General features: G+C 35.3%; 1 protein-coding gene across 13 annotated transcripts in view; it reads right to left on the bottom strand.

Moving 5' to 3' along the window:
• Window positions 1-15,183, bottom strand: part of LOC123720678 — a 113,536-nt gene that overhangs the window by 43,875 nt on the left and 54,478 nt on the right. For 11 of the 13 annotated variants that reach the window (XM_045677423.1, XM_045656141.1, XM_045677505.1 and 8 more), the window contains 6 exons: window positions 13,384-13,486; window positions 6,693-6,811; window positions 5,927-6,081; window positions 5,126-5,299; window positions 1,228-1,273; window positions 31-195 (listed from right to left, as the gene is read on the bottom strand). In XM_045677423.1, the coding sequence (XP_045533379.1) occupies window positions 31-195; window positions 1,228-1,273; window positions 5,126-5,299; window positions 5,927-6,081; window positions 6,693-6,811; window positions 13,384-13,486 (762 nt within the window). The remainder of the gene's footprint in view (window positions 1-30; window positions 196-1,227; window positions 1,274-5,125; window positions 5,300-5,926; window positions 6,082-6,692; window positions 6,812-13,383; window positions 13,487-15,183) is intronic. The other 2 variants (XM_045655966.1, XM_045656057.1) reach the window with 2 other exon arrangements.

Raw genomic sequence — 15,183 nt, 5'->3', positions numbered from 1 at the left:
CCTTTTGATAAAATATTTGATCTTAATTACCCATAATATCCAAATCGGCAACTTGAAGCTCTCTGAGGTGGAAGTTATGCGATCCCCGCATCACCATCTCCAAGTTGCGCGGTCTGCGGCGTGATCGGGGAGACAATTCCCCTTCCTCACAGCCTGTCCACACACCGGAGTCACTGGATACTGCCGAACCTGCACCTGATAGTGTTAATACATGTGTTTTAAAGTAGGCATCTACTTTCAATAAGACATTTTTACTAAATAACTATAAATTAAAATATGGCCAGAAAGGTTTCACGCTAACCATGATTAAGAAAAACACTTTTTGAACGGATTAAAGCTATGTATTATTATTAAAAACTTATAAGTACTTTTACATAATTCTAAATTTTAATTTTTTTCCGACGTTTCGCGTGCTTTTCAGCGTGCGTGATCATGGTGACTGAAGACAAAAGGTGTTAAATGTCAAAAGTATCACAGCTGATAATTATAAGTTTTTAATAATAAAACATAGCTTTAATCCGTTCAAAAAGTGTTTTTCTTAATGTGTAAAAGCTATTTTAACAAAAGACAATGCTAACCATGAGTGCTGGACAGTTAAATTAAATTATGTAATTTATGTGCGGTCGTTATGGGCAGTCACGACTCTGGCACTAAGAGTGTCCATGGGCGGATCCCAGAACTGGTGATTTCCTCGCTCAACGAGCAAGAATCGCAGAACAGCGAGAAAATGCTGCCAGCATTAAAGGTACACTGCCACAGGGACCAAACTTTTTAAAGTTGTTTCAATATGTAAATTTTTAATTATTATTATTTCTATGTATAATATTGTAAATACTGTATATTTTATTGTTGGCAATAATTTATTTCTGGTAAAAAAACTAAACTAATAAATTATAAAGATTGGCGATGTATTGTAATATTATAAAAATGATTATATAATTTCGTTTAAAAGTAATTAGCGGAGCTGTGAAAGATAATTGGAGCCGGAAAAAGAATAGATCGTAACTCTGACATTTTACTGTATTTAATAATGGACTGTTGAAGGAGATAAAAATAATTGTGATTTCCGGGAGTCCAATACAGAATAGAACAAAATTGGCTCAGACATTTCGAAAAATAGGAAAAAAATTTTTTTAAAGGAATGAATATAAATTACTTTTGTAATTAATTATAATAATTCGTATACTATAATAGCATATTCCAACTGTATAATAATTAAATTCTTACCTTCTCGCCATCCATCCGAATTCGTTTTTCTATTGTTATTAACCACCTGAAAACCAAATGCCAACATTTTTAGTATTAAAACACAACCATTTCACTAAACAGAACTAACTAAATACTATGAAGGTTCCGAATATAAACGGTAAAACTACGAGCGACAGATCTCAAGACTTACGATTTCTCGACGTGCACACGTAAAGAGTAGTTTTCGAACAATTAATTATGCGCACGTTACAAAATTTCGCTTTACGTTCACATTTGAGCAATCTTTTCTTAATTTCTATGTGGAATAGTGCAGTCATAATATCAGTAAAAGTTATAATTTAAAAAATTATATTTTTACTGTCTTTAACATAACTTTTACACTTTTAAAGTAAACACTTTTATAACTGACTTTTAAAGTAAACACTTTTATAATGGTTTGAAGCTATGTATTTATACGTAATAATTTTTTTACGTAATTTTAATTTTTTTCCCGATGTTTTGCGTGCTTTACAGCGTGCATGGTCACCGTGACCAGAAAAGTGTGTTCATTAAATTCTATTTCTTATATTATTAAGCTGGTTTTAGGTTCGATCCCCGGCTCTATATTTAACATACGCTTGAACCGTGAATGAAAACATCGTGAGGAAACAGGCTTGCCTTAGACCCAAAAAGTAGACGGCGTGTGTCAGCCACAGACCATCTACTGGCCTTTTAGCCTTTTAGATGAGAAAATGATCATGAAACAGATACAGAAATCTGAGGCCCAGACCTAAAACCGTTGTTGCGTCACTCATTTTTTGTCGGGAATAATTGGACTGAGCAGTGTTAGCTGCTTTCGCCTCTCAACCCAATGGTCGTGCGTTCGAATCACGGCTGTGCAATGTTAATGGTAAACATCTGTGACTTATCCTCTATCGACACCTTTTGTCAGGTACAAAATGATAATCAGTAACTAGCATTAAGAAATCTGTACTTTTTAATAGCGGTTGATCGCTAAATGATCCTGGCAAGCTTGGTTAGATAAGCGTAATCTTACAATAAATATTGCCTTTTAAACCATGTGTTTTAAGTTAACCTAGTTTTTGTTTTGTTGATGTATTGCATTGCAATGTTAGCAAAATTACGTAAGGAATTTTGTGAACCATGCTTCAAAAGCTAAATAACAACAGGCTTCTCGAAAGGCACTCAAGGGTCACTCCAGGCCTGGGGGATCCAGATAAACCTCTGATCTTCAGCGCCTTTGATCTAATAGTGTCCGTTCAATGTCCAATGTTCAATGTTCTAATGTCTTATAGATGATAAATTACAAATTTAATTTTATTCTCCTTTCAAACACAATCTTAATTGAGAGTTTCTATTTAAATAATAGAAAATATTAAATATAATAGTTATTTTGAAATTACGTAATACAAACCGCGATCTATAATATAGATTAAATGCAGGCATAAAGAAACTGTTACATAAATAAGATAAAAATTTGCCGTCGAAAATGGAAATCGAACCACGTATTATAAAAAAGAAAGATTATTGAATGTTCGTAACGTTCACAATTACTAGACACAATTCAAAACATTTAAACCATTAGATATAAGCAATGTTTAATATTATGTCGCTCTAGGCCACTGCTGCTTCACGACAACGCCCGTCCACACACTGCACAACAGACTGCTACCAAATTAGTGCAGCTTTAATTGGAATGTCTAAAACATCCACCGTATTTCACAGACCTTGCCCCAACAGACTATCATTTGTTTCGAAATTTGGATAACTTTTTGCAAGGTAAAAAAGGGGCTGTCAAAGATTTTGTTGATTCCTGTCTATCAACTACCTATATGATTGCAAAAGTACATAGATATATAAGGTACATACTTTGATTAAATATATTCTATTTAAAAAATCCACTTTTTATTTCTGCCATACAACACGGCAATTTCATATGTAAGGACCTAATACTTATTTCGAAAACAATTATGTCCAACCGTCTTCGCAACCACTCAGTAAAAATATTAAATATTATCGCGTCTTAAAAACCTCGTGTGTACCATACAAATGCATACTGCAGTGATATTTTCAGCAAACGACACCGGGTTACAAAACCACCAGCCCTGAAATAGGTGAAGGATGACCTACTTCCTAGTCTAAACGAAAATGGACTTTGACACTACGACATAAAGTGTATTTTTCCTAAACACAAGATCGTGACGTAAAAGAATTCAATCGCTTCAATGAAAGCTATCGTTAAGTTTTAAGCGATTCTAAATGAACAAACTATTAATTAATTTCTTTTTAGCTGATGCATATGTGTTTCTTATTGAACGAAACAAACGGGCAGGAGGTTCATCTGATGTTAAGACACTCACATTGCCAGTGATGCTATGCTTTCAAATGCTAGCCAATATAGAAGATCTTTTTTAAAAATATCAGCCATAATTGTTTGAAGATTACTTATATTATTATCATAAGGTCCTTGCAGTCCATCCACGGACGTCAAGGATTCCCGAAGACAATCAAATAAGACCTGCAGAATGAAGCATGATACGCAACACCAACACGACAAACTTCAGTAAAGAACACGACAAAAGAGTTATTATTAGTCGAATGAAACACAACAATGAAACACTGTCTCTCATGTGTATAAATAAAAATCCTTCTTTTCTTGCTAACGCTCGGAACACTGATACATTAGTGCAAGAAAAATGAAATATAATTTTTCATAAAAACAAAAAAAAGTAAAGGAAAATCGATTACAAAGTGTCAAAGGGTTCAAAGTAGGTTACATAAGTTATTAGGCAACAGGTGGCCTTATTGCTAACAAGAGATTTCTTCCAGGCAACCCTAATTTGGATCAATAAAAAAGATACACCTACAGAGGGTAGAGTACAAGAAGTGCATCATTAATTAACAAAACTAAAAACTAAAAATAACATGCAACTTTAACTAAAGTTAAACGAAATGAAATCCAAAGAAAAAATATAAATAATAATATTGTTACGAAGACGGGTCGACTGCAATGTTTCTAGATTTTTCCACTAGTTAGAGAACTTTTCAACAGGCTGTAATATGATTTTTGACCGTTTCATTAGAGGGTCAATCACATATTAGAAAATTGTAATTTCCATAATGTTACCCTAGTTTTCAGGAAGCTGAAACCTTTTTTCAGTCGGTTTCAGAACATGTGTAGTAGAGTGGTGCAGTTTTGAGGAGACTCGATTTCAGGCCTAGGTATACCCCTTTGATGTAGGAATATTCTAGACCAAACTTTCTAGGTGTGAGACAAGGACGAAATAATACGAGAGAGAGAGAGAGAAGATCAGAACTTTCTCGAAACTAGACTTAGCACTCTAGAACGCCGTACGACAAGGACGGAGCAACGTGCGAAAGAGACAAAGAGTGCGGACGTTCTAGAATTGTGCAATCGCTACTCAGTAGCAAACCCGCCTAGAGAGTTCTCGAATATTGTTTGGAATTATTCCCAGGGATATATAAGTGTGTGAAGTGTGCATAAGTGAAGAAATTAGTGACTGTGTTTTTGCGTGCAATTAGTGCATCACTGCAATTAATTTGTGCCCATAAATTCCTCATTGATTTTTTAAGAAATAAACCCTTGAAGAAATCTACGGCATTTTCTATCCGATCCCCTAGCTCGTAACAATATGTATAAACAGACCTGTAAAAGCTATGCAGGTTCAAGGTTAACGAGGCAGAAGGAAAATGATCAAAAAGAAGACTTTTAAACAAATTTAAGGACTGAGATCGTTTGATATGATTTGGTATGGAATTCCATAGTAGGATACTTTGCCCGATGAAGGAGGAGTGCAAGATAGACTTTATCCTAAATATTAAAAAAATATAAAGTTCATGAAGGTTGTACCACTGCTTTTTTTTAAATTATATGAATGAAATTTTGTAGCCTTACCTGCTTAGTAGTTTTAGCATCTATAGTTTTCACCGCGGGAAACTGAGGCCTTGGGAGTTGGTTTGTTTGGAAGGTGTATTTTCCGGGAGGTTTCTGAGCGTCGAAGGCAGGCTGCCGAGCCGCGGGTGCGCTGCGAATACTTGGTGGTTCGATTTTTGGTGGTTTTCTGCCATCCTGGTCAATGTTTTAAGCATATTTTTACGGGAATAATTTTAGACAATCACTTATTTATTTCACTTAATCACTTTTTTATGTAAAATGGGGCAAACGGGCAGGTTCACCTGATGTAAAGTGATACCGCCGCCTATATACTCACATTACGAGAGGGCTGTGCGTTGCCGGCCTTTAAAAATTGGCCTGTTTAAAGCCCAATCAATAAAATAACAAATTAGTGGCGATAAATGAACTCTTCTTGTTTCCGAGAATATATAATAATTAAAGACAGCTTCGGCCATTGTGTTTCATTTATGTGAACATCGCTCCAACACCGGTGGCGTTGAGATACTAAAATAATTACCAAATAAAAACATTCGTTACCATGGAAACATTTTATTTATAAGATACTTCAATGGTTGTGATATGAAAACGTCGATATTTATATTTGAACAATAGAACTTTTTATAGAGAATACTTATTCAACTTTGATTCAGTTGAGTGACTATATACATCATACATTTTCTAGTCAAAATCTAGTAAGGCCCATTTATTTTAACAGATATAAACTTTAATCCGTCGTAATAAAGTACGATTTTCTTTGACGCCAACTGAGCTCACAATATTCAGCTATGTTTCAATACTTACATGTGGATACTGTTGTGCTTGGTAAGTCAATATGACAGTTTGCTTTGTGACAGGTTTAGGCAGGCCAGCTGCACCAACTATGTTAGTCACACAATTTCCAGTAACTTGAGTGGGGAGAGCGGGATTGTTGTATGATATATTTATACTTTTCTTATCTAAAATGATGAAAACACTTTATTAAATAAGTAAATTAAAAGTTTTGGCAAACAAAAATTAATTAGATTATAATTATCACCGTTGTCACCGTGACCACGCACACTGAAAAGTACGCGAAACGTCGGAAAAAATTTAAAATTTAGAATTATGTAAATAACTATAAGTTTTAAAAATAATACATAGCTTTAATCCGTTCAAAAAGTGTTTTTCTTAGATTATAATTACATAATTCAAATACAACATATTTTATCAAAAAAAATCTTTTGACATATGAATGGCGCCAAAATCAACCACAAATACGCATGCGCTAAACTGCTGCAGAAAAATAAACTCACTTGTGTATGCCATCTAGTAGAAATAAACCTCCTTGGACCTAAATTATACTTATAAATAACACAACACTATTTTATTATAGAAAATGTTATAGTATTATTCTATTACAATATTGCGATGTTAGGGAAACATTTTTGTAGTTTATAATAGGTTATGTTAATCGTTTTTTCTTACTAGAATAGTTTATTATACTAATTTTTTTAAATTAATAAGTGCTAATATAGACTGAGTGCTTATTTATGATATATTAGGTTATAAATACACAAATCAAACTTACCTAATGTATTATTATTAATAGCGGTTTCCTTATCTTTCGGTGGGGCGAAGGCTTGCTCCGCGGCCATACTCATGTCAGAAACCTTAGCTGTCTTGTTGTGCTGTTGCCTGAAACCGAACCTAGGGAATGAAATGTGTGTGAAAAGAGGATGCTAACACACAAAAGTGCACTTATAGCTAATACATGTCTATAACGTAATGAGTTCAATTTATGGAAATGTCTGACTTTGTTAGCGATTTCACGAGATGTATGGCAAATGGATTACTTCTAGTCCATAACGTTATTTGTTATGAAATGTTGGTAACTGGCTAATCCTTAGACGTTGTTCCGTCAAATATATTAATATTGACTTTTATGCTCTGTGTTAAATGGTATTTGCAGGGCGCATCTGTCAATCGCCGACAGTTATTTCAAACAACTGATATCAGACATAATAATAATTAATACAAGTTTTCTTCTAATGTTCCGATCAACTTTCTTAATTTTTACCTTTATCTGACACTAATAGACACAAAAACAGAGTTAGTGTATAAAGACAAATAGATATTTATTGTTATATAAGTCAGGAAAATATAACTAAATGAATGATATAATTCATTTTAAATACCTATTCTTGTCAATAGAAAGTTTGTTATACTAAGAATATAACGATAGAAGTATTTCATTCACAAACTAAAAAGCCAAAGGAGATTAAAAATGAAAACAGTAAAATAAAACGCCTGCAATTTTAATGCCGCAAAGTTTCACTCTTGCGTATATTCTCATTGCTTTCGGTTTCGTTTTAATTCGTGCTTTAATATACTCGAGTAATTTCACTTTTAAGACCTAGTTAAAAAGAGATAGTCTTAGAGATGAACCTATCTCTTTTAATGAACTAACGTTACAGTAAGGGCTTCGTACGGATAGATATTTATTCTATTAAATATATAATCGTTGAATTTATGATATTGATATTTTGTAAATTTTAAAGTGTTCTATAAAACTGTAGTACAGTAATCCCCCTATAACACGATTTCTGTCGCCCGTATAACGCGGTATTTCCACCCTATAATGCGGAGATTTCTGAAGTTGTATTCTATAGCGTATTTATAATGATTTGTCAAGGCCATAATTAGTTTTGCGTACCTTTCCACCCGTTTCAATTGTGTTGTTAAAAGATAAAACTAACTTTATAAATTCGTGTTCCTAGTTTTTGAATTGTTAAAAAAAAACGTTTTTGTACCAGAATCTACGACGCAATGTCCCACAACGCGGTACGGATTTATAATTATAACGGATTACTGTTCTATTTCCTGTCAATGGTAACTTTTAAAACATTCTATAGCCTTTGTTCATCAGGGATCTTATTGGATTCTTGAAATATTTCCAGTCGGTCCAGTAGTTTTAAAGTCTATTCAAAGAAAATAATCCAATACTAATTTCTCTGTATAATATAAAAAATTTACCGAAAGAAAACCCTTTATTATACATAATAAGAAAAGGATGTTTAGATAAATAGAATATCTATCTATCTCTTTTTAACAACTCATCATAAAAAAAAACAAGTGTGTGTACTTACTACACGCGTTATACTTCTTTGACGTAACAAGATTATTTTTTTTATCTTTCGCCTTATACTAAGTTTGTAGAAATAATTACACTAACATTAGAAAAAGGTATTTAACACATTGAAAGCTTTAATATAACGCATTATCTTGTTAAATAAAGGTTATTTAAATATCACATAAAATATTTACATAATTAAAGAAACAGTTTTTTTTAAATGTTGTCTATGCTAACTTCATGGTGTCGGTTTTTCGTGACGGTGTGCACGCACGTTTTAAAAATTTAGTCTCATCGTTTTCGCCTAAAGAAGTTTAACTTCAATAACAACGAGACTTTCGTACTTTAGTACGCTTTATAAATTTTTTAGAATCGATGTTTATCTATTAATATTATCTTTTCAAAATTCGGTTATATAAACATAGTTTGACCTAGTTCAATGTATTATAAACAACATATTCCTTTGACAGCAACATGCCTATATTTTAAGATGATATGAGTAGATGGGTAGGGCACGTAGCCCGCTATACAGAGGACACATCTAAAACAGTAATCGAATGGACTGGTCAAAGGCAGACAAGGGCAGACTGATAGAGCGATGGGACGACGGGATCCAAAGGGCAGCTGGAAAAAGTCGCAAGTGGCCGTCTCCCTGACACGGGCCGCTTAGAGTAGTAAACATTTTATTTATATCTGTGGTGGATGAAAGATTATTATGCCTTTCACAAAATTCGTAGAATAAATACCGTCGAACCCATAAAAACATAAAACTTGTTATAAAAATTATGTAACTATTTGCGAAATAGTTGTTTTACATTAGCGGAAATTAATGATATCTGAGACATGATTTCATTTTTATCTATAATTCTCACTTTCTTTTGCGCATATAAATTACACGGCAAAATAGGAAGTTCTGTATAACTTTCACCATAGAAAATATTATTTTACTAATCCGATCAGCGTAACTCCCAATCAAAACAGCTATTGAGTATCGCGATCGCAAGATCTAAGAATATATATTTTTTATAGAGTACGTTGGCATTTTTAGAATTGATACGATCTTTAAGGACCCTTTGTCGAATTGCTTCGGAAATACTTCCCTGGGCAGCAGGTTGCACATAGCGGTGGTGCGTATTCTGCCTCGACGTCCGAAACTTAAACGATTTTAAAACAAATGGTGACTTTCACCAGTATAATACGCGTGATAGAACTAATTTGAGTGTGCGACCAACCAGGCTCCAGAAGATAAACCACTCCTTATATGGAAATTGTATTCGTTTTTACAACAAACTCCCAAACGAAATTAGAGATATCACTAAATAAATTGAAAGCCCTCGTTAAACGTAAATTAATCATGCTGATGATGCTAATCCTTGGGATTGATTTGCTCCAGTTCAAACAATTTGTATTAAAAACTTGGCGATTGAAAAGAGTGGCGGAAAGTTTCTTGCCAGTTCTTCTTACCCGCTCTACGCCTTTGACTTGCGAACTGTTTGTAAATGTAAATTTACAGTTAATTTAATTTGTTTTTCTTGACGTTCATAAGTGTACATTTTTACCTATATGAATAAAGATATTTTTATTCAAGAAAGACAATGCCAAGAGATCTAGCCGCTCGGAGTGGTTGTCAACGATTCGAATCGCTCTTCGTTGAAATATTCAGAAACGATTAAATTACAAACACTATCACTTTCAGATGTTACAGATGGAGCTGATTGTTTTGTTAAAACGAAATTCGCCATACAGCATTTCATTCTGCCTGCCAATTATGCAAACTTTATTAAAATGATTTCGTAATGTCATAGTCTAATTCCGACGCCAGGTTTACTATATTTGGAGGCAAATTAAATGACCAAAAAACAAAACAACTTGTTTGCAAGCAATTTTTAAAGAAATATTTTTTATGTCACATTTTCATCTATATTCTGTCACATGGTCACACCATCGTACGAATTGCCTAATCATTGGCCGGCCAGTTTATTAAATCATGTAACAAATGCTACGGCTGAATATCTTTCAGGCCGCTAGTTAAACGCTGTTTTGTTAAAAGGCTAACTAGTTGGCTGCGACATCGATATTCGTTCTTTCTTAATAAGCTATTTATCATCTATCATCAGCTGGTCATCTTTATTCAATCCAGCATTCATAGCGGTACAGAAGTCTATTTGAATTCAAGATTTATATGCAATTACAGCAGGTTGATTTATATGCAATTGAGCGTTTTTCAAGGTAATTTTTGCCGCGCACCACCGCTATGTGGAACCAGCTGCCCACTGAAGTATTTCCGAACCAATTCGACTTAGGGTCCTTCAAGAAAAGAGCGTACAAATTCTTAAAAGGCCGGCAACGCACTCGCGAGCCCTCTGGCATTGAGAGTGTCCATGGGCGGCGGTATCACTTAACATCAGGTGAGCCTCCTGCCCGTTTGCCCCCTATTTTATAAAAAAAAAAGTTAAGGGCGTTCAAGTATTACGTCACGCAATCTTTGGAGATTCTTGACCCCTCCCATGAAACGCGCCAATCCTGTATCCAATAATAAGTGACTCTTTATACCTAAAACTTACCATGAGGTGCAAAGTACTGAAAAGGTGAAAATAATATTAACAATAACGCGTAATTCAATCCCCGTCCCGCATCGTAACGTTTTACAACAGCCCCCCCCCCCTCAAGGGTACAAAAAAAGGAATTTAACTATAATTGTTTCTTTAAATAATTTAAGAAACATTAGGTTGTACGTGGCAGAAAGTGGCACTGTGCAGAGGCCAAAAAAGGCCACACAGATACACTATAAAGATTGAAATAGAAACGTGTTTAAATGTATCTAAATTAAAAGGCTCTCATTGTAAATACTAGCAAAGACTCTCAGTAAGGCTTGAATCTTCTGATGAGGTAAGCATCTAGAATGGAAATAATTGCAAACGCCAGGCGCTTTAGGAATTAATAGAGCCTCAATAAAATAAGAAAAGCACGTTTATGCAACATTTCAATGGCCATGAACTTCTCATTGATCCATTCGGATATTATTAGACTTAACTTCGATAAATAAAAAGGATTTATATATATATCGTCACGACTCTCAGATTCGAAAAACTAACACAGACACAGCACACGCATATAACAACTCACTACTACACTCTCAAATAAATACATACACACCCATACACATACTGAATGACTGTCACGAAAACTGCACCATGAACAACGGAATAATTGTTACATAGAAAACACTTTTTAACATTTTAAAATTATGTAAATTATAAGTTTATAATAATACATAGCCGGTTCAAAAGTGTTTTCTTTCAATGTGTAAAAGCTATGTTAACAAAAGACAATACTATTTGTTATATAGTTAGCCACATAACAGGGACTCCCTAGTGTCTAGTGGACTAACGAATTTTGTCACAACCATATTTCTGTCACGAATAAAGTTTTTACTATTACAGTCAAAATCTGTTATAACGACATATTTGGTCGTAAAAACCAATAGTCGTAACAGCCGATGATAATGTTATTATGTACCTAATACAGTAGAATTCAGCCGGGACCTTTGATTTTAGTCAATATAACCGGGATGTTGTTCGAAACGATGTCGTCGTAAAGGGTTTTGACTGTAGTTAACACGGTAAAGAAAGAATTTCATGTTTTAATCTAAAAAGTTTTATAAACGCTAAGTAAAGCTTAAATAAAACTAAGCTAAGTTATTATTTTAACTAGTGTTAGCATTTTAATTATATAAATCCTACTAATTTTAGTTCAAGAAATATAATCACGCTATTTAAGGTAAGAGCGCACGTGTCACAGTTTTTCAGTTTACTTACTCTGTGCTTTTACGGAACTGACGTCATAGTCAGCCCGGAGGGGATCATGTCGAAGTAGGGAAAAGGATATAAAAACAAGCTGCACTTGCGCACCCGGGGTCCCCTTCCCGACAAACAGGGCTCGTAGGAGGCCCCGACACAAACTAACGGATCCGGATGATCCAATTACCGTAGCAATTACGATAAATTAAAAGCCGCCCGCGCGGCCAAAAATAATAAAAATAGCCAATCACAGATTAGGGTAAAAAACTGCCTTCACCGGGGAAGGCGAAGACCTTTACTTCGCACTTCGCTCACTCCAGTGAGCTTCCGTCCTGCCCTTCAGGCGATTGACCACCCCGCGACGGCCCAAGCCGAGGTTCGAGTCTCACAGGAGACGCCCTTGCACTAGCCGCGGGATAAAACGCCATTCTGGCCGAGCTACGCTCGCCAAAACAGCTCGAGCTGAGCTGTAAAGGCCCATAAGGCCAACAGCGAGATTCCTTCTTCAAAAAAAAAAAAAAAAGCACCCGGGGTCTCTCAGACACAAGGCCTGCATCCGACAGTGCATGACATACGCTAGCGTAGTCTTTGCGCATTGTGCCCCCTCCCATATCCACCGCCTACAGGTGCTTCAGTCGCGATGCATGAGAATCGCGACCGGTGCGCCCTTTTACGTGAGAAACGTCGATCTCCACCACGACCTGGAGCTCCCTACCATAACCCAACGGATGAAGTTGGCGTCCACATGCCACTTTGACAAGGCTAATCACCATCCCAATACGCTGGTGCGTAAAAGCATCAACTACTACCCCTTCCCGACAAAAAGGCTCGTAGGAGGCCTCGACACACACTAACGGATCCGGACGATCCAATTACTGTAGCAAACGATAAATTAAAAGCCGCCCGCGCGGCCAATAAAAATAGCCAATCACAGATTAGGGTAAATAAAGCGCCTTCACCGGGGAAGGCGAGGACCTTTACTTCACACTTCGCTCACTCCAGTGAGTTTCCGTCCTGCACTTCAGGCGATTGACCACCCCGCGACGCCCCAAGCCGAGGTTCGAGTCTCACAGGAGACGCCCTTGCGCTACCCGCGGGATAAAACGGCATTCTAGCCGAGCTACGCTCGCCAAACAGCCCGAGGTGAGCTATAAAGGCCCTTAAGGCCAACAGCGAGATTCCATAAAAAAAGCACCCGGGTGAATCACTAAAACTTTAAAGTGAATATTGAGTCAGTGAAGAAAAGTGTAAACAAAAGTGCCTTACTGAAGTAATTCTAATACTTCAAGTTCACTAGACACTAGTCCATTATGGAATTTTGTGCATTATTGTTTTGAATAATACATTACCGATTAGTTCTGAGTGGTTGCCCCGCAGCTTCCTTCCGCGGCCGAGCGAGGGGCGTAGAGCGACCGGACAGAACTTCTTCGGCTCGCAGCTCTTCTGTAGAACCTAGACAATGTTTAAAGCTTATTAAAAGAGTATAATCGTGTATTCAATACATTATTTACTAGCGGATCGAGTGAGCACTGGAACAAGGAATTGTGCCCAGCTAGAAATATCGCTCGATTGCTGAAAACTGGCGAGACAAAATATAGAGGAAAATTTGTATTTTTGCCACGATTTATACCTTTAAAATTATTCATGAGTAAAACAGCCTATAACAATGTAAAAAAAGGTTCAGCCGTGAGTAAAGTTTGATGGCGTTTGTTGTAGATTACGTGCAAATATATGTTAAATGTAATCTAATGGTTGAAGCTTAGTGTCATATTCGTTTTAAATATAAGATTATAACTACTTTTAAATTAGAGATATTGGGACGCTAACAAACACTAACTTTCTTTAGTGTTCATAAATATAAGTGACACTAAAATACAAGTGTAATCAACCTTTTACACGAAACAAGATGTATCTATTACAATTTATGACTGTGGAAAGAAATAAAGTTTCATTATGCGAAGATTACTAACATTTAGTTTACGCTTCTAATTATTTACTAACATAATATATACATTAAACTTAATTAATGTTAGGATACAAAACTCGTGCGTGCCATGAATATTTCGTCATAGCTCGTGCATGGAGTTTCATATAAACTAAAATTGTTTAGTACAGTGTTGTGTTGTTCTGACGATTTCCTAATTCATAAATATTACCATAAACTTTAAATATTATTAAAACACTTTTAATTCTCACATAAATCGATTCGTCCAGACTATGTAAAACATAATAAATTATTATTCAAACACGTTGTTTCGGATCAAATTATCCAATTTTTATGTATTACATAGATGAATATTTGCTTTTGGATTACCCGAAGAACGGATGGCCGATGGGACAAAGGGCTGGAATGTCCGAGGGTCAGGATGGAAGGATGGGTGGAAGGAAGGCGTCGAATGAAAAGCACAGGGTACCGATCGTACTGGAAATTTAGGGGAGAGGCTTACATCCAGCAGTGTACGTCAGCAGGCTGACGAGGACGACGGAACAAATTCTGAATTCTAATACAGGAGCCCTTCTCACTTACATCTTAGTTAAATCTTCTTAATATATATAAATCTCCTGTCACGATGTTGCTCCGCGATGGACTCCTAAACTACTTAATTGATTTTAAATTAAATTGGCACGCCGTGAGCAGTCTGGTCCATCTTAAGAGATAGGGTAGCTTAGATCTTTAATTATAGTCGCAATTTTATTTTATTGCAAATTATTTGTCTATAATTAATTGACAGTAACAATTATCTGTTAACTCCAAAAGATTCTAACAGATGTCGATACTTTTCGACTGGATTGAGTAAGTAATCAATAGATGGCACTGCTATGGTAAACCGACAAACTTGTCATATAATCTACAATTCAATATCATGATTACCAAGTGTTATTGAGGCTAAAGTAAAAGATAATTTATTTTGTAGTAAACGAAATACCGTGAAATTAAATTATTTCTACTTTTTTAATTTTTGGTGTTAATCAACCTTTTACACGAAACAAGATGTATCTATTACAATTTATGACTGTGGAAAGAAATAAAGTTTCATTATGCGAAGATTACTAACATTTAGTTTACGCTTCTAATTATTTACTAACATAATATATACATTAAACTTAATTAATGTTAGGATACAAAACTCGTGCGTGCCATGAATATT

This window comes from Pieris brassicae, chromosome 1 (genome assembly GCF_905147105.1).
Source record: "Pieris brassicae chromosome 1, ilPieBrab1.1, whole genome shotgun sequence".
NCBI lineage: Eukaryota > Metazoa > Arthropoda > Insecta > Lepidoptera > Pieridae > Pieris > Pieris brassicae.
This window is presented reverse-complemented; position numbering and strand designations above follow the sequence as displayed.